This window comes from Podarcis vaucheri (genome assembly GCF_965113315.1).
Source record: "Podarcis vaucheri genome assembly, chromosome: W".
NCBI lineage: Eukaryota > Metazoa > Chordata > Lepidosauria > Squamata > Lacertidae > Podarcis > Podarcis vaucheri.
In genome coordinates this window covers 27,058,847-27,079,489 of record NC_138757.1, presented here as the reverse complement: position 1 = coordinate 27,079,489, position 20,643 = coordinate 27,058,847, and the positions used below count along the sequence as shown (strand labels likewise).

Genomic DNA, 20,643 nt, shown 5'->3' with positions numbered 1-20,643 from the left:
GTCAGGCGCTGGACTTAGGCTTTCCCTCAGAATGGCACACAAGACAGGAAAAGTTCTCTTTTTAAAATTTATTTTAAAAAACAAGATTAAACATACTTAAAGCAGGCACATCTCTTATACATTTCAAACAGGTAAAACAAAAACATTGTAGAATATGGCTAGCTAGTATACTCACAATAAAAGAAGGCAAAGTTAGAATGGTTTCAAAGTCCTTAGATAGCTCCGCATCTCCAAGGCAGGAAGAATCTCCACTACAAAGACTCACATGTCAATGCAGCAAGACGACTGTCAGCAAGGTGGCAAGCTGACAGAAGGGCGGATTGCAGAGCGCGCTTTCTCAGTCCGTCCTTAGGATCTTTATTTCAAAACCTCACGTGGAAACAGAACTCAGACCCAATCAAAATTCTTGATTATGTTTAAATTCACCAATGGTCAGCTAGTTGGCTAATAATTTTAACTTGTGACAGCTGAGCTCGTTAGTTCCCAGGACTTTGGATCAAAGAGTTCCCTTCCTCAGATACTCAGCAGATACACATTCCCAGAGTAATTAGGGTTGATAACAACACTGTTTGGGTGTGAATGAGTTCGGTACCAGGTGTCAGTAGACCACTAATCAACCTGGAGAAGTTCCTTCCTGAGATAAGCAACCTCACACATTTGGAGACTGGTAGGCTGCAGTTTTAAAGTAACAAAACACATTCCCCATAAATCCTAATGGCCTTTGGTCTTCCCATGATACTTTGCTTCTTACTTGACCAAAGTTTGGTCTACTGAAATTTCCTAACTTCACTACAGTGTCTGATAGGGGAACACAGTTTACCTTGCAGTTCTGGAAGAAGCTCATGCAGCTTCTCAAGGTGGAATGGGAATTCAGAAAGAAACAATGCCACGATGCAACAGTACCTATTTTGCTATGTGAACTATCTACAAGATGGTTGGGTTTCCAAGCTTCCCTTGGTGGAGTTCGCATACAACAATGCTCTCCATGCTTCTGTGCATCAGACTCCCTTCTTTGCCAGTTATGGATACCATCCTTGTGCCTTCCCAACCCCAACTGACACCCTGTCAGTGCCTGCAGCAAAAGACTTTGTAGAAGAACTTTCAGCAATACAGCGTTTGCTGAAAGAGCAATTGGACTGTGCCAAAGAGGCCTATAAGAGAACGACTGGTGTGCACTGGCAGCCTCGCACTGAGATTAAGGTGGGAGATCGGGTGTGGCTGTTGACACATGATTTGCCACAGAAGGGCAGATGCAGGAAACTGGACCCACAGAGGGTGGACCTGTTTGAAGTTGTGGACCAGATCAACCCTGTGACTTTCAGGCTTCGATTGCCTGTATCCATGAAGATTCACCCCGTCTTCCACAAATCAGTCTTGTTGGCTGTCGTGCCTGCACACCCCGACCAGGCACCTAGACAAGCACCTCCACCTCCCACCATGGTAGAGGGAGAGTAAGAGTGTGAAGTAGAGCAAATTCTAGACTCCAGGATGCGAAGAAAGAAGTGGTAATCCCTGATTGTGTGGAAGGGGGTATGGACCTGGAGAAAGTTCATGGGAGTATGCAGAACATGCCCATGCATCAGACTTGCAAAGGGTGTTCCATACATGCCACCCCAACCAATTGAAACCACTGGGTTGGGAGGAGGAGAGCTCTGGAGAGGGGGGTGATGTCAGGGACTGGGAAGAGGAATGGTGGAGACCACCTTCCCAGCCTGACACTCCTGGAGGAGGAAGAGGAGGCAGTATAGATTTACAACAGTGGTTTGCAGGAGGTCACAGCTGAGAGGCAGATGAGGGGAAAAGGTGGGAAATAATGGGAGAGGAGGAGCAGGCAGAGCCGGAGCAGCAGCTGAATGACAAGTTGTCACTAGAAAGCATTTCAGACCCACCATCTCCTGGAACCCAGTGAGTCTTAAAAGTAGGAGAGCAAAGAGCTCAAAGTGGCATCTGTAGAGGAGATGATGATGATGATGACAAATGAGGAAGTGGGAGAGAAGGGGGTGGAGATTCACTTGGGACAATTCCATTATCCAAGAGGCTGGGTTCTATAGCCTCTCTCTGTAGAATCTGAAATAAAAAAAGGACTGTAAGAAACTTTTCCTTGTCCCTCTTACTGCTTTTCTCTCTTCCTGGTAGGTCTCTGTGCCGAGGTTTGCTGTGGGAATCGTCATAGGAAGAAATGGGGAAATGATAAAGAAGATCCAGAATGATGCTGGTGTTAGGATTCAGTTTAAACCAGGTTTGTAGGCTGTTATCAAAAACAACAGTCTGTCTGATTTTGAGTGTACAACTCTCAGCTGGCAACCACTTTTTCTCTCCATCCTAAGAAAGCTGTCTTATATCAAACCTTTGGTATATTTAGCTCAATTAGTGTCTATACATTGACTGGCAACAGCTCCCCAGGGTTTCAGGCAGAGGGCATTCCCAGCCCGACCTGGAAATGCTGAGAATTGAATCTGGGACCTATGGCTTTCCCCCACTCGCTAAAAAGAAAGCAAGATTCTTTCTTTAAAATAATAATAATAATAATAATAATAATAATAATAATAATAATAATAATAATAATTTAAAAAATGGTTTTAAGAAAATACAAAGGTTCAGGATAATAGTGCAATGCAGCTTACAAATCTTAGTAGTAGTAATTTATTTGTACCCCACCCATGTGATTGGGTTGCCCCAGCCCCTCTGGGTGGCTTCCAGCTTATATAAAAACATAGTAAAACATCCAGTCTTCTGCCCTGTGAACCTCAGTCTGTAGTGCAAAGTCCCCTTCAAATAGCGGGCTATGCGCTTCAGAGCTTTCCAATCCTGAACAGTAGGATTGTTGGCACGTCTGCTAAGCAGGTTAGTGCTTACAGCTATGTCAGGTCTTGAACATCTAGCAATGAAATTCAGCTTGCCTAGAATGCATCTGTACAGTGTGGTGTCAGAAAATGCTTCAGCAGCACAATCTACCTGGTAACCTGTCACCATAGGTGTGTCTGCTGGGTTTGCATCAACCAAATTCAACCTGGTTAATACATCAGCAATTTTCTGTGTTTCGCGTACCAGAAAATTACCTGCTTGGTCTTTCTCTACATGCAAATAAAGATAGTTGGATACCTCACCAAGATCCTTCATGTCAAAGTGCTCCCTCAGTTGAGCTAGGGTGCTTTGGTACAAAGCCTGATTCTTCCAAAACAAAAGCAAATTATCAACAAAACATAAACAATACAGTTTGTTTTGCCCCTCTTTGACAAACACACATGGATCAGCTTTGCCGTGGTGAAAACCTAGAGAAAGCAATGTCTCAGTGAATTTTATGTTCCAACACCTGGCACTCTGCTTGAGATCAGATAGGGATTTCTGTAGTTTACAGACCATTCCTTTCTGTACCTCCACACCATCAGGTGGAAGCATATACAGTTCCTCCCCCAAAAATTGCGTACAAAAAAGCTGTGTTCACATCATGATGAGAAACGTGTAGCTTCTCCTCTGCAGCAATCTTCAGCATTAGCCTAATGCTCTCATACTTGACGGTGGGTGAGTAGGTCTTGTGGTAATCCTGTCCTGGTACCTGTGAAAAACCTCTGGCGACCAATCTGGCTTTGTGCCTGACAACCTTGCCAGTCTGGTCTGTCTTGGCCTTAAAGACCCATTTGCTGCCAACTAGCCTCATTCCTTGGACTATTGGCACGATCTCCCAGGTTTGGTTCCTATTCAAGGAATCAACTTCAGCCTTCATGGCATTGAGCCATGGTTCAGCATCCTTCGAGTCTAAAGACTGGATCTATTGGAAGCTTGATGGTTCCCACACCTTCTCTGAGCTACTAAGAACAGCAGTTGCTGTTTTAACAAACTCATCAGCAAATCTCTTTGGAGGTTTGCCTTTCGTGGCCCTTTCAGATCTGCGTACTAGACGCAAGTCTTCTGCACTCATTTCCTCTTTTTTAGGAGAAAAGTGGCCAATGGTGAACAGTGGTTCTTCCAGTTCAGTGTCAGACACATCAGATGGTCTGAGTGAGGCCTTTGCGCTCTTGTAGTCTGCTGTGTCATCACTGTCACTGACATCAGCAGCAGCGCCACCCACTGAGCTGGAATCCAAACTCTGATCATCATCCTCAGCTTCCTCTGCTTCCTCATCATCTTCATCCTCTTGTGAGTGACTATGGAAAATTCCCACATCCCCCCCCCACTTAGGATTGTACTCAACACTCTTTGTGAACCTAACGGACTTTGAGTCAGTCATGAATACCCTGTATGCACCTTTTTCGTACCCCATGAACAAACCATGTGCCCCACGCTTCCCAAGCTTGCTGCTCTGTGGGGTGTGTACCCACATGTCAGAACCAAAGATTCTCATGTGCTTGATGTAAGGTTTCTTACCAAACATCTCATAGGGAGTACAACCAATAGGTGATGACAGTCTCCTGTTATAGGAATAAACAAAAGTATTCAAAGACTCCGCCCAATATTTCTCAGGGAGATTGGCATCATGCAACAAGGTTTTTAGGCCTTGCAGCAAAGTTTGGCTTGCCCACTCGCAAAGTCCATTCTCCCACAGAGATCTGGGACCTGAGAGGTCATGCTGGATTCCCTTCTCAGTCAGGAAAGCTTCAAACTTCTGAGAAGTGAATTCGCTGCCTTGATCAGAAAATAAACAACCGATGCATTTATTGTGAGCATTTTCCAACCAAACACAGAATGCCTTGAACCTAAGAAACACTTCTGACTTCTGCTTGAGCATAAACACATGAATGTACCTAGAAAAAGAATCAATTAAAACCATGAAGTACCTTGCTGCACCCAAAGAGTGGCGCAAGTGGACCAACCAGGTCTGCGTGGACTAGCTGATAGGATTTGGAAGCCTGTCGGCTAGACACTTTGCCTTTGGGAGCAACCTTCACTTTGTTTTCTGCACAAGAGACACATTTGTGAAACTTACAGGGCTTTGTGGTTAAACCCTGAACCATCCCAGGCATCTTGGCCAGTGCCTGCCATGACATGTGACCAAATTTTCTGTGCTGTTTGTGAATACAACCTGAATGAAGAACTTTGTTAGTTGTGCAACACAAGATTCAACATTAGACACATCAACAGCTTTGTCATCATAAGTTATCAAGAACAAGCCATCTACAAACTTAGCATGCAAAATATCCTCTTTGCCCTTCTTGATGATGCAAATGCCCTTCTTGAAGGAGATCTCAAAGTCTTGCTCAGTCAGCTGTGGGACGCTGAGCAAATTGTCTGCAGAATCTGGAACAAAAAGTACTTTGCTGATGGTGGTATGCAGACTTGCCAGTTTCACTGTCCCGACTCCTGCAATTATCAAAGTCTTACCATCAGCCTGTTGAATTTCCCCATCCTGAGACATAAAGGAAATAAACAGGTGTCGATTTCCACAGACGTGCCTCGTCGCTCCAGAATTGGCAATAAATCTGCCTTTGGAGAAGCAGTGCCAGCAAACAAAGCCTTGTTTTTCACCGGCTTGGGATTTCCACCCCCCTTCTGCTTCTGGCCACCTGGAGGCTTTTTCTTTTGTTTCCCTCCAGCCTTTGGGCAATGACGCTGAATGTGACCTTGGTTTCCACAGTTCCAGCACTTCACAGCTGCCAACGCCTTGGCTCCCCCTGGAGGCTGGAATGCTATCCCACACTGCTCCCCCTGAAGCACATAAGCTGGTTCAGCTGCATTCCTCCTATCATATTCGTTTTGCAAGGTTGCCAAAACTTTTGTAGCAGTGAGGTCCTGCGCAGGAAGAGTTGCCAGCTGGCTTGCCACAGCATGATAGCTCTCATCCAGGGAGTCCAGGATAAGGATTGCAAACAGAGACTCGGGCATATTAAAACCTCTCTGAGTCAATTCCTGTCTGAGATGCTGCAAATGCAAAATGTGGGCTCTAAGGTCTTTCTCTGGCCCCAAACGCTTCTTGTGCAGCTTTCTGAAGTAAAGCAACACCGACCCAGTCTCTTGACAGAGATGATAGGCCTGAAGCCCTTCCCACATCTCACGCAAGCTGGTCTTGCCAACCAGGGTAATGAACTCTCCAGGAGCTACTGAGAGCAAAATTATTCCCATGGCTCTTGAATCTTGTGCCACCCACGCACCCGTCAGAGGCGCTGGGGGGGGGGTCCTCAGAAACAGTGTGCCACACACCAAGCCTTCTCATCCGGCCCTCACAGTACCTTGCCCAGGTCTGATAATTGTGGCCATTAAGCTTTGGGCACGGAACCCCATCTGAGGCTTGTAAAAGCTCCATTCCAGCTCTTTACTTCAGCCATGAGGCTCCTTATCTCTGGCAGGTCGTAAATTAAGAGGCCTGTTTCTCTCCGGCCTAATTACTTGGCCCGGACCTTGCTTTTCTCCATATACCTCTGTCGCTGCCAGGATCTCGCAGGCATCAGCAGCCTTACTCTCCTGTAAGTGCTGTGAATCTGGGCCCCAAACCCTGTTGTTGGGATACTGCTGGGGAGACGGGGGCATCAAGCAGGCCCCCAGCTGGCTCCAGATGATCACCGGTCTCCCGTGGAACAGCATCAGTCAGTCAGCGACACGAGCCTCAGATACGTTCCAAGACCCTTGCACACTCTGTCAGCAGAGTGTATAAATCATCCACAACGGAAGAGGCAGACAGAGTTGTGCAAGCATATGTACAGCATATATTCAGCGCGTTCAGGAACAAAGGAAAACATGACTGCTTGCCTTCGTGTCCAGCAAAACAGCCACATAGCAAAAGCAACATGTAACAGAAGTTCCCAGCGAGAGCTGGAAGTAAACAGGCATGTGATACACTAACATCATGCCAGTACCCTTTTAAGGTGGAATGGAACTATATCCTAACATCCCCTGGGCCCAGTTTTTTCATGGTGCCTTTTCTCTGGAGACCTCGTACCCTACCGCCACACGATACATCACCCAGGACCAGTATGAAGGGCAGACCGCGTTGCCTGCTTCACTTGGCAGTATATTGCGAGTGAAACTGTGCTACTCCTGAGTCCCTCTGCCACCTGTGCCCAACGCGCCAAGGGAGAAACAAGCTGCAGCCAGGCTCTGGAGGCAGAGGGACTCGGGAGAGAGTCCAGAGGGAGAAACAAGCTGCATCGGTGAGGCGCTGATACAGCCTGTTTCTCCACTTCTTTAAACTGCTCAGCTGAGGAGTGAATGGCTGTCTTTGCCTCAGCCAAGCAGTTTTACGGAGCCCCCAACCTGCCACTAGCTCATACGAGCTGGCAGCGGCAGGGGTGGCTCCGTAAAAGTGCTCCCATCCACCCCCCAGCTGAGGGAGCCCCAATCCTTCTGCTCACGTGCAAGCTGGAGAAGGATGGGGTTGATCAGCTGGGGGTGCAAAGCTGCTTCCTCTTTGGCGCTGCCAGGTGCTGGGCTGAAACTGCCTCAGCAATTTCACCCTAATTCCTTGCAGTGCTGTGGTAGGAAGCAGGGTTTTGAATATCTCAATGTACCGCCGGATTGTGATGTTGGCCTGGCGATACATTACAATGTTGAAAACCTGACATTGTCCAGCAGTATTTGCAGTATAATAGTGATCAAACTATTAAATTGGAGACACATTTTTTCTGTTTATTATTTCTGTTGCATTTTCCAGGGTAAAAAATGCTTTTCAACACATATTTATGGTAATTGAATTTTACTGTTAGGTGTCGCATTCTTGAATGACACTTTTAAGGATATGTATAGTTAGGTTTATGGAAACTGAGTGACTACTTGGAACTGTCTCCCTCCTCCTCTTCCTCCTAGCAGAATGTTCAAACACTGTTGCTGGTACACCACCTTGAGCTCCTTGGAAGATGGAAGGTGGTATATAAATGTAAGAAACAAAACAAATAAAGGACTTCTGTTTCTGCAATGGGGCTTTCTTCCCCTACTTCACAAGCACCTGAAATTGACGTGGGGAGGCGGCGGGATTGGAGTAACCACCACCTGTAGGACACTGTAAATCAATCCAAAGAAGCAGGGGCTTTAATTAAAGAACGTGTGTTGCATTTTAAAATAAAAGTATTAAATTACATAGTACAATAAAAACATTAATACAATTACAAAATAAGTGGCTAGTGCTTAGTGGGGCATTCAAGAGACTTTGCACTTGTTGTCAGAACATTGGAATACAGAAACGAATATTTTGCTTTCTGAACAATTGGGTGTGCTTTTCCTGAGAGAGGAGATTCTAGCTTAGAATATGCCTGGGGCAAGGGCAGACAAAGAGGTATATTTCAAGGTACTGGTTTAATTTTTTCTCCAGTGCCAGTTTGCATAGCCTTGAATTCGTCCTGTGGCTGTCCAGAAATGGTTGGACAGCCCTTTTCATTGGAAGAATTTGCCCTTTAGAGTTTCTTGTTGCCACCATTAAGATACTGCTTCCTCAGCTGTAGTCCTAGAGGCTTGTTGCTGCTGTTTTAATATTATTTTGATTTATTTTGTTTCTTTGTTAACAAAAAAAATTGCAAACATAAACATAAAAAGAAAACAAAGATTAAAAAATGTAAACAATAAAGCCTCACAGCCTGGAAGGACTAACTAACTAACTAATTTATACCCCACCCATCTGGCTGGGTTTCCCCAGACACTCTGGGTGTCTCCCAACATAATAATAATAATAATAATGAAAAAGTGATAAAAAACAAAACAACAACAACAATAACAACAACAACAACAACAACAACAACAACAACAATAATAACAATAATAATAATAATAATAATAATTTTTTATTTATTTATTTATACCCCACCCATCTGGCTGAGTTTCCCCAGCCACTCTGGGCGGCTCCCAATCAGTGTTAAAAACAGTACAGCATTACATATTAAAAACTTCCCTTATTAGGGCTGCCTTCAGATACCTTCTACAAGTCAGATAGTTGTTTATTTCCTTGACATCTGATGGGAGGGCGTTCCACAGATTGAGCACCACCAACGAGAAGGCCCTCTGCCTGATTCATTGTAACCTCACATCCCGCAGGGAGGGAACCACCAGATGGCCCTTGGAGTGTCTGGGCTGAATGATGGGGGTGGAGACGCTCCCTCCAAAAGTGCAAAGATACTTAATTAGTAAACTATTAACACATACAAAGATTCCCTTTACAAATATTAAAGATTTATACAAAATTAAAGTATTTTCTATCTATGAGTTCCATCATTATTGAGAATAAGGGTTCTATATACTCTTAAATGATCTATATATTTGCATATACTGATGACGCTAAGTGATCATGTGCTTTGTTATTTTTCCCCCTTTTCATATGAGAGGTTTATACCTCCTGCCTTTCCCCCTCTGTGTTTGTATTTAATTTAGGGTCTGTCTCCTCTTGTTCCACAGATGATGGGATTAGTCCTGAAAGAGTCGCGCAGGTCATTGGCCTTCCAGATCGGTGTCAGCACGCAGCCCAATTCATCAATGAGCTCATTCTCACAGTGCAGGTGGGTGGGGCAACCTCCATCCAGACTGTATAAAAACATGGGGAACTGCCTGAGTTTCCAGGGGAAGGGAATTAAGTCTTACAGACCTCTCTGCACATAACCCTTTAAGATTGTGGCACATAGATGGTAAATATATAAAGACTGTGCTAGCTGTTCTCTGTCTTCTACATAGCTATGTTGGGAATAGGGGTGGACAAATCTTCCAATTTCTTTTCTCATTTTTCCAGTCTTCAGCTCATTAGTTTCGATCTTTTTAATGTCCTGATTATAAAATTCTTACTCCAAGGGTCAGGCCAGTTCTCTTTGTCTAAAAAGATAACAGTGGTGTGAGGTTTGGGGGCAGCCGTTTCAGAGTGGTCAAATCATTCTCGCTCCTCTGCATGCCACTGCTTTGGAGACAGACAACCGCCTCAAGCACCCACTGGATTTCCATGATAAACATGGCAGTCTTGACAGATAGTACAGCCAGCCCCCTCTCTTGTCAAAGCTGCCTTTTAGTTCCATTTGATTAATTGCGTAGCAATTTTGCATCCAGCTGTGGGGGACGCCTCTGCTCAGGTGCTCCTGCACTCTCCCCCACACCCACCTGTGGTCAGGTGGAAGAATGGAAGCTCTCCTGTTTTTGCCAATTATTTTTTATTAAGTTTCAAATATTTTTAACAATTTACTGTATTTTTCGCTCTATAAGACGCACCAGACCATAAGACGCAGCTAGTTTTTGGAGGAGGAAAACAAGAAAAAAAATATTCTGAATCCCAGAAGCCAGAACACCAAGAGGGATTGCTGCGCAGCGAAAGCAGCGATCCCTCTTGCTGTTCTGGCTTCTGGGATAGCTGCACAGCCTGCATTCGCTCCATAAGATGCACATAAGATTCCCCTTACTTTTTAGGAGGGAAAAAGTGAGTCTTATAGAGCAAAAAATATGGTAACTTCAAATTCCATACAAATTAAAAGTAACTTTTATAAGTTAAGTTCCAATCTTTCCTCCCTGGTGTTTCCATTCTCGCCCTTTCTTGATGCATTATATAGCATACTTTTATCTATTACATTTTCCCTTCAATACAATTAATTATTCAGTTAATTTCCCCTTATTTCAATTCATTATCCATCCACTGCTATTTGGGATCTTGCTCACGCTTCCGTTAACTTTAGTATTTTCCAGATAGTCCAAAGAAGGCGCCAATCTTCTTTAATTTATTTTCAATATTTTATTTTCAATATTTTAATCACTTAATTATACTGTATTGTTTGTCATGTTCACGCAAGTCACTGATTTTAAAAAGACTCAGTCATGATTGATCCTTTTCCATCCTTTCTTCATTTTACGTTTGTGAGATTATGGCTGCTGTTGTTAAATATGACAGTATTTGTTTGTTTGTTTTTTAAAGTAATATTTATTGAAATTTTAGAAACAATAAAAAGTTTCAAAGTTTAAACATAAAAAATAAGAACAAAGAATAACCCTAATAGAAGAAAAAAGAACTACAAAGGTACAAAAACAAAACACATGAAAAATGCAAAATAGAAATCAGTTAACAAAAAGAAAAAAAGAAAAGCAAACAATATTTTCATATCTTGTACTTCATTTACTAGTTTCCTGACCTCCTCACACCTCCCTTTTTGTATTCCAGTTCAGATATTTAATTCAGCAAGTCCTTACCCTCTATCATTTATCCTTGCTCAAAATCTTAACCTATTATAAATATATATTTTCCACCATTATCAATACATATTTACATATTCTTGTTAATCTTTTTACCAATACCGCTTATTTTCAATCCAACATCCCTTTAACATTCATTAATTTTACAGTATTTCTGCAAGTAGTCTTTAAATTTCTTCCAATCTTCTTCCACCACCTCTTCTCCCTGATCTCGAATTCTGCCAGTCATTTCTGCCCGTTCCATGTAGTCCATTACCTTCATCTGCCATTCTTCCAGGGTGGGTAGATCTTGTGTCTTCCAATACTTTGCGATGAGTATTCTTGCTGCTGTTGTGGCATACATAAAGAAAGTTCTATCCTTCTTTAGCACCAATTGGCCGACCATGCCCAGGAGAAAGGCCTCTGGTTTCTTCAGAAAGGTATATTTAAATACCTTTTTCATTTCATTATAGATCATTTCCCAGAAAGCCTTAATCTTTGGGCACGTCCGCCAAAGGTGAAAGAATGTACCTTCGGTCTCTTTACATTTCCAACCTTTATTATCGGGCAAATGATAAATTTTTGCAAGCTTGACTGGGGTCATGTACCACCTATAAATCATTTTCATACTATTCTGTCTTAGGGCATTACATGCCGTAAATTTTATACCTGTGGTCCACAACTGTTCCCAGTCAGCAAACATAATGTTATGTCCAACATTTTGTGCCCATTTAATCATAGCAGATTTAACCGTCTCATCCTGGGTGTTCCATTTCAACAGCAAGTTGTACATTCTTGAAAGTATCTTTGTTTTAGGATCTAACAGTTCTGTTTCCATATTTGCAAATAAATATGACAGTATTTGATCCCCTTCTTCAAAACATTCATCCTCTATTGTCCTTGTAAGAAAAGCTTCTGAATTTCTGGGAATAAACACCTCAATCTACCTCTTAAATCCTTTCCTGAAGTCCTTTAACTTTTCCATACAGCGACTCCCACTCCATCCATTTTGATAGTTCAGCTTTAAAATCCACAAATTAAGCCAAATTGTATCTGAGTCAGCATTGTTATGTAGATCATCATCCGCTGATTCAGTCAGATTCAACCATCTCTTGTTTACTCTTAGCCATATTCCCACAGCATAGCAGTCTGTTGTTGGCATCTTTCCAAACTTACTCTTCTCCCACAGATTGCTTTACTTTTACCATTATAAAGTCAAATACAGTTGTAATTGAAATTTTTAATATAGTTATCTTTATATTTTTATTTGACCTATAGTTAGATATTGACTCCGGATCTCCTCCCTGTTTAGGTATTAATGTTATGTAGGCTTCCTTCCATGGGTCTGGAATCTTTCCTTTATTAAGAATGTTGTTCATTACTTCAACCAGTAGGGCTGTTAGGATTTCCTCCATTTTTTAATAGAATTCTGCTGGGAGACCATCTGAGCCAGGTGTTTTCCCTAATTTAATTTTCTTGATTGCGTTCCTAATTTCTAATGTTATCGAAGAGTCTAGCATTTGTATTTTTTATTTATTTATCTCTGGGATTTTCTGTTGGTGTTGGTAGTTGTCTACTTCTTTTGCATCTTTGTCTTTTTTATATACCATATTTTTCACTCTATTGGACGCACCGGACCATAGGACGCACCAGACCATAGGAGGGGGAGAACAGGGAAAACATTTTTTTTCCCTTCTTCTCCCCCTCTAAAACAAGGTGCGTTCTGTGCGTTCGAGGTGCATTCACCCGAAGCCTCCGGAGCCCAGCAGGAGTTCCCACTGGGCTCTGGAGGCTTTGGGTTCCTTTCGACCTGCTCTTTGGGGCTGGCGGGGGGGGGAGCTGCTTTCCCCCACTGCCAGCCCCAAAGACCAGGTCGGGGAACAGCGGGAAGGCGGCGCTCCGCCTCCCCGCTGTCCCCCGAGCTTGTGGGGCTAGCGGTGGGGAGAAGCGCTGCTTTCCCCACCGCCAGCCTCCAAACCAGGTCGGGTTTGGAGGCTGTTATCCGCAAGCCTTGGGAGCCCAGCGGGAACTCCCACCCGGCTCCCAAGGCTTGCAGATATCTGCCCTAAGTCCGGGGCGCGCTGCGCAGCGCGCCCCTGGCTTCGGGATGCAGGCTGCTATCCGCAAGCCTTCGGAGCATGGCAGGCACTCCGAAGGCTTGCGGATAGCTTCCTGAAGCCTGCATTTGCTCCATAGCACGCACACACATTTCCCCTTCATTTTCCGCCTTCATTCCTATAGAGCAAAAAATACAGTAAATTTTCATAATTTTTTTTTTAAATTGTATTATTACTTTTGGATCATCTGTAATTTTCTCTTCTATTTTTATTCTGTTTATTTGTCTTTGATTTTGCCTCTTTTTCAATTGCCACGCCAGATATCTTCCGGGTTTGTTGGTAAACTCAAAATTATTTTGTTTCCACATTTCCACATTCCACTCTATTTCCTGTTCTATTTTGGACATATATTCTGTCCGTAATAACAATCTCTTTTTTGGTTGTATCATTATTTGGTTGTTTGATTTGCTCTTTTTCTTTTTTCCTTATTTTTTCCATTAATTCTATTTTTTCCTTTTCGCTTTCCTTTTTTATTCTTGCACCTTGTTGTATAAAGTATCCCCTCATCACTGCTTTATGTTTTTGTTCAATTCACAGTATTCTTCCAATGCATTTTTAGCTCCCTCTAATATTTTTTTTCCTTTTTCAGTAATGATTCATTTAATTTCCATCTATGTATTCCTGTTTTCCAGTCTGGATGTAGCTTTAACAGAACTGGATTGTGATCTGAGATTATTTTTGGTAAAATCTGTGATTCTTCAATCTTTCTAAGCAAATCTAACGAAACCCAGATGGCATCTATCCTACTAGCTGTTTTATTTGGTTCAGAGAAGTACGTGTATTCTCTCTCAAATCTATGTTTGTATCTCCATGAGTCCTTTAGATCTAGAATTTCTATCATCTTTGCAAATGTAGAAGGTAATTTTCCATGTCCTTTACTTCCTTCCGATCTATCTATCTGTGGATCTGTTGCTCCATTAAGATCTTCAAGCAGTATTATTTTATCTTTTACATATTCCAACAGCTTTTTTTCTAGTTTCTTATAAAATACTGTTGTTTTTTTCCATTCGGTGCATATATCCCTACTATTATGATGTTTTCTCCTTGACTTTTAATCTTTACAATCACTATTCTCCTTTTGGGGTCAGAAAATAAAAACTCTGGCTCTAACACAGGTCTGACATAAATCACTACTCTTTTTTTTACTTTATCTGCAGCAATGAATTCTTTTCCTAATTTGGGGTTGATTAATACTCTTCTATGTTCGTTTGTGACATGTTTCCTGCAAACAAGTAACATAATTCATTTGTTTAGTCAGAATATGTGCTATTTTCTTTTTTATCATTTAAATCCATTAACATTGCAAGATAAAAAAATTAAGTTCATCTTTATTCATTAAAATGTGTTATAACACGAAGTTTATTTACAATTTTTATTTTTGGCAATTCAATATGTTGTTTCTGTGAGGTATTTACTCACTCTCTGAATCGTGATCTGAATTTGTGTTTTTTGGATTCTTTGGGCTGGACTCTTTTTCTGTAAGGTGTATATCGCCCCCTAATTCATTTTTATATGTTCTATAAAAATTTTCTGCATCTTCCACTGTTTCCAATCTTCTTTTCCCTTTAAAGTTGAAGGAGATTCCTTCCGGAAACTCCCATTTAAAAAATATTGATTTCATTTTTAGGGCTCTTGTCAGGAATTGGTATTTCTCTCTCTTTTTCAGCAAACAAGGGGGATCTCTTTCAAAATTATAATTTCCTCTCCAATTTTGAACAGTTTTTTTCCTTCTTTGCAGTAGTATCCTGTTCCTTAGTATATTTGATGTAAACATAATTAGACAGTCCCCTGGCCATTTATTCATCTTTGCTTTCCTAGAATTTACTCTAAATATACTTTCTGTACTTTCTGCAATTTCATTTTCTTTTATTTCTAACCAGTTGGCTAATTATTTTATAATAGTGTTTTGCACATTCTCTTCCAAATTCTCTAGGACACCACGTATCCTCAGAGTTCTTTCTTTAGTTTGCATTTGAAGGATGGATAGTGCATCCCATGTTGCTTCCTGAGTGACTTTAAAGTCATCATTTTCCTTTTAAACCTTATCCCATTCTTTTTTACTTTCTCTTAGTTCTTTGGATGATTTCTTAGAAAATTCTTCTAAATGTTGTGTTTTTGCTTTAAGTCCCTGAACAGTTTTTGTTAGCTCTTTCCTCTGCAAATTCCTTTACTTGTCCTTTTAGTTCCATAATTGATTTAGTGTTCTCATCTCCCCCCCCCCAATCTTGTCTAATTTGTCATCTAATCCTTTCACTTTGCTATTCATTTCCAACTTAAGGTCATTAAATTCTTTCTTCATTTCCCCTTTATCGTTCTTCAAACTTAATATAAGATCTCTCAGATCCATTTCTTGTTCGAGTCCAGAATTCCTTCTGCCTTGCTGATTGTAAATAGGACCAATATTATATTTTTTGTTTGATGACATGGGGTCTTATTTTTTCTTTGGCTCTTGTAGGGTTTTGAATTTAAATTTGATTGATTGGTTATCTATTTTTCTTCTAGATGAGGTATTTTGCCCCAGATGACAATTAACATATGAAGTTACAAATTTACACAACCAATTTCCTCTTCCCCACCAAGTTTTTTACACAACACATCAAAATGTCAATTAACACATAAAAATGCAGAACTGCAAGTCAGCCTACTCACTCCCATCCACTATTCCCCCTGAATTATTGGTTAAATCTATTAATCTGAAAAATAATTCCAAATTCTTTATATACCAATTCTTATCATCGTTTGGGTTCAAGTGCAGGTTTAATATAAAATGCTATGCCACGTCTGTTTGTATTGCCTGCTGAAATGAAATCCATCCCTACTTTTTTATTGATCAGAATTCTTTGGGGTTTTTTTGCTACATGTGTTTCCTGAAGGCTAATTATATCTAAGTTCTGTTTGAGAATTACATGTTCAATCCTATTTCTTTTTACCTTGTTACTCAGCCCTTTCACATTCCAATTTAGGAGTTTAAGATTTGCCATTGTCAATTTTGTTTTTAAAAATCTGTTTCTCCCCCTACTGCCCCCAGTTGTTCCAGTGCCTCCTTTTGCTGTTCTAAGGGGCTTTTCTATTTTGCCCCTTCTCTAAGTTCAAAGTCTCTTCCATGTACTTCCAGAAACTCATGGGCCTGACTCTCAGTTACCAATCTATATCTCTTCTTTCTGTAAGTAAAGGAAACTCCTTCTGGGAATTCCCATTTGTATTTTATGTCCACTTTTCTAAGGGTTGTTGTCAGGGTCCTATGCTTCTGTCTCCTAATTCTTAACTTAAAAGGAATTTCCCTAAATATGTCCACTCTTTTACCTTCAACCTGCAGACCGTCTTCATAATGTTTTTGAAGGATTGCATCCTTCACTCTTTTTGCAACAAATGTCACCAAGACGTCTGCAGGCTGTTTTCTTTCTCTGGATGCTCTTGTCCTAGCTATGTAAGCATTTTCAATTAATTCATCCATCCCAGCTTCCCCTTCCCCTATCCAGTCAGTCAGAATTTTGCCTAAGTATGTGGCAAAGCCTTGCTCTTTTTCAGAATCCAGCAATCCCCTTATTCGAACCGTATTAACATTCTGTCGTAATTGAAGAAGAATTCTTCCAGCTCATTTTGTCTATTAGAGAGACCTCCTATAGTCCCTGCCACAGCACCTTGTTCTGCCTTAAGATCCTCCACCTCCCCAGCGGACTTTTCCAATTTCTGAATTTTGGATTCTAAGGAATTCACTTTTTCATCTAATTTATCAAATTTCTGAGAGAGTACCTCAGTACTATTTTCTATGTCTGCTTTTACTTCCCTGGTTAATCTTTCCATTGATTGATCCATTCCCCTTTTAAATTCTGCAAAATGTACTGCCATGAGTTCTGAAAAATCTACCTTAGTCATTTTTCATGTTCCTCTTGAGCAGAGGCCCTTATTTTTGCTTCTGCTGTTTTCTATCTTGTTACAACTAGTGGTTCCTGCTTACTCTTTTCCGCCATGGCTATTATCAAAACAGTTACTTCAGTCCCCCTGACTTCAAGGTCATAGCTGTTTGCTCTTATCTCTTTCCCATTGGTAAGCTCAGGGTAGGAAAATTCCACTTCTGAGCCCACCAGTTACACACTTCTCTATACCACACAGCAACCTAATACCATACCAAACAATATACAAATAAATCTGTGACTTTTGTAAATAGAGATTGAAGAAAATAAAAAGTAACTGCAAACATTAAAAAGTAAAAAGAGTGAAACAATATGTTACAGTCACTTAGGAAGATATAGTTACTTCAAGTTGATTAATGGGAAGTTCTCAATGTGGGTAAGCACAGAATGTTTGGGTTCCAGATTTCTATGTAAAATTGTTTTCCATTTATAATCCAATTATAATCCAAACATCTTTGATATATTTTATATTTTTTTATATATAAAATATTTATTAAAGTTTCAGAAAAAGGAATTACATAAAAACAAGAAATACAAAGGTAAAAGACAAAAAAAATACAAGAAAAATACAAAATAAAAAAGTAAGTACACTTACAGAGAAAAGGAAAAAGGGAAAAATAAAAAATCAATCTTTCCATATCTTACATTCATATCCTTGTTTCCCTGACCTCCTCATACCTCCCTTTTTTGTGTTCCAATTCAATTAATTAATTCAGCAATTTCTTTCCCTCCTTATTATCCTGATCTTTGATCTTAATATATTATAACATTAAATTTTTACCTATTTAGAAATCCAATTTTCCATATTCTTTTATATCATTACAGCGAGAAACCACTTAACTTCAATCAAACATCATTCTAACATTCATTAATTTTGCAATATTTCTGTAAATAATCTTTAAATTTCTTCCAATCTTCTTCCACCGACTCTTCTCTCTGGTCTCGGATTCTACCAGTCATTTCCGCCAATTCCATGTAGTCCATCACTTTCATCTGCCATTCTTCCAGAGTGGGTAGATCTTGTGTCTTCCAATACTTTGCGATGAGTATTCTTGCTGTTGTTGTAGCATACATAAAGAAAGTTCTGTCCTTCTTTAATACCGATTGGCCAACTATGCCCAGGAGAAAGGCCTCTGGTTTCTTCAAGAAGGTATATTTAAATACCTTTTTCAGTTCATTATATATCATTTTCCAGAAAGCCTTAATCCTTGGGCACGTCCACCAAAGTTGAAAGAATGTACCTTCAGTTTCCTTACATTTCCAACATTTATTATCGGGCAAATTATAGATTTTTGCAGGCTTGACTGGGGTTATGTACCAACTGTATATCATTTTCATAATATTCTCTCTTAAGGCATTACATGCCGTAAACTTCATACCTGTGTTCCATAACTGTTCCCAGTCAGCCATCATTATGTAATGTCCAATGTCTTGTGCCCATTTGATCATTGCAGATTTCACCGTTTCATCCTGAGTATTCCATTTCAACAGCAAGTTATACATCTTTGACAAAGTCTTAGTTTTGGGATCTAACAATTCTGTTTCCAATTTTGATTTTTCCACCTGGAAGCCGATTTTTTTGTCCAAATTGTATGCCTCCATTATCTGATAATAATGAAGCCAATCACGCACTTTGTTTTTTAGTTTTTCAAAACTCTGCAATTTCAATCTATCTCCATCTTGTTCCAAAATTTCCCAATATTTCGGCCATTTGACCTCCATATTGAGCTTTTTCAAAGCTTTCGCTTCAATCGGTGACAGCCACCTTGGGGTTTTATTTTCCAATAAGTCCTTGTATCTTATCCAAACATTAAACAATGCTTTCCTGACAATATGGTTTTTAAATGCTTTATGCGATTTGACCTTATCATACCATAAATATGCATGCCATCCAAATACATTGTTAAAACCTTCTAAATCCAAAATGTCAGCGTTTTCAAGAAGCAGCCATTCTTTCAACCAGCAAAAAGCTGCTGATTCATAGTAAAGTTTCAAGTCTGGCAGGGCAAATCCACCTCTTTCCTTTGCATCTGTTAGTATTTTAAATTTTATTCTAGGCTTCTTGCCCTGCCAGACAAATCTGGAAATGTCTCTCTGCCACTTCTTAAAACAGTCCATTTTGTCCACAATTTGCAATGTTTGAAACAAAAACAACATTCTAGGCAATACATTCATTTTTATCGCAGCAATACGGCCTAGCAGTGAAAGCTTCAAATTTGACCAAATTTCTAAATATTTTTTCACTTCAACCCAGCATTTTTCATAATTATCTTTAAATAAATTCCCATTTTTTGCTGTCATGTTAATCCCCAAGTATTTGACTTTCTTAGCCACTGTTAAACCTGTCTCATTCTGAAACCTCTCTCTCTCAATTGGTGTTAATTTTTTCTCTAAAACTTTGGTTTTTGACTTATTCAATTTAAACCCTGCAACCTGACCAAATTCTTGAATCAGTTCTAAAACTCTTTTAGTACTAGATTCTGGCTCCTGTAACGTCAATACTAAGTCATCTGCAAATGCTCTCAATTTGTACTCTTTGGCTCCGATCTGTATACCTTTAACCAACTGGTCCCTTCTTATCATATTCAGCAGAACCTCCAGGACTGATATAAAGAGCAATGGGGAAATTGGGCAACCTTGTCGTGTCCCTTTTTCAATCTTAACTTCCTCCGTCACCACATTATTTACAAACAGTTTTGCCTTTTGTTCGGAATATATTGCACTTATACCATTTTCAAAGCCTTGGCCTACCCCCATACCCTGTAAATTTTTTTTCATAAAAATCCAAGAAATGTCAAAGGCTTTCTCCGCGTCCACAAAAATTAAAACTGCCTTAGTGTTTATGTTCACTTCTAATTTTTCTAAAATATTAATTATGTTTCTCACATTGTCAGATAGATGTCTTCCTGGGAGAAAGCCTGCTTGGTCCTTATGTATCTCTTCCACTAGCACTCTTTTTAGTCTTTTAGCCAAAATGTCTGCAAAAATTTTGTGATCCACATTAAGCAATGATATGGGGCGGTAGTTCTTGAGCTGCGTCTTTTCAGTCTCTGTTTTCGGTACAATAATAATAATAATAATTTATTATTTGTACCCCGCCCATCTGGCTGGGTTTCCCCAGCCACTCTGGGCGGCTTCCATAGAAACCAAAAAAACACTAAAATATCATACATTAAAAACTTCCCTGAACAGGGCTGCCTTAAGATGTCTTCTGAATGTCAGGTAGTTGTTTATCGTTTTGACATCTGATGGGAGGGCGTTCCACAGGGCGGGCGCCACTACCGAAAAGGCCCTCTGCCTGGTTCCCTGTAGCTTTGCTTCTCGCAGTGAGGGAACCGCCAGAAGGCCCTCGGCGCTGGACCTCAGCGTCCGGGCATAACGATGGGGGTGGAGACGCTCCTTCAGGTATACTGGGCCGAGGCCGTTTAGGGCTTTAAAGGTCAACACCAGCACTTTGAATTGTGCTCGGAAACGTACTGGGAGCCAATGTAGGTCTTTCAAGACCGGTGTTATATGGTCTCGGCGGCTGCCCCAAGTCACCAGTCTAGCTGCCGCATTCT

At 40.7% G+C, this 20,643-nt stretch overlaps 1 protein-coding gene across 6 annotated transcripts in view; it reads left to right on the top strand.

Annotated features, from left to right (window-relative positions):
- The window catches only part of LOC309523367 (far upstream element-binding protein 3-like), a 388,935-nt gene that overhangs the window by 217,945 nt on the left and 150,347 nt on the right, over window positions 1-20,643 (top strand). For all 6 annotated transcript variants that reach the window (XM_082207141.1, XM_082207142.1, XM_082207139.1 and 3 more), the window contains 2 exons: window positions 2,137-2,239; window positions 9,310-9,410. In XM_082207141.1, coding sequence (XP_082063267.1) covers window positions 2,137-2,239; window positions 9,310-9,410 — 204 coding nt within the window. The remainder of the gene's footprint in view (window positions 1-2,136; window positions 2,240-9,309; window positions 9,411-20,643) is intronic.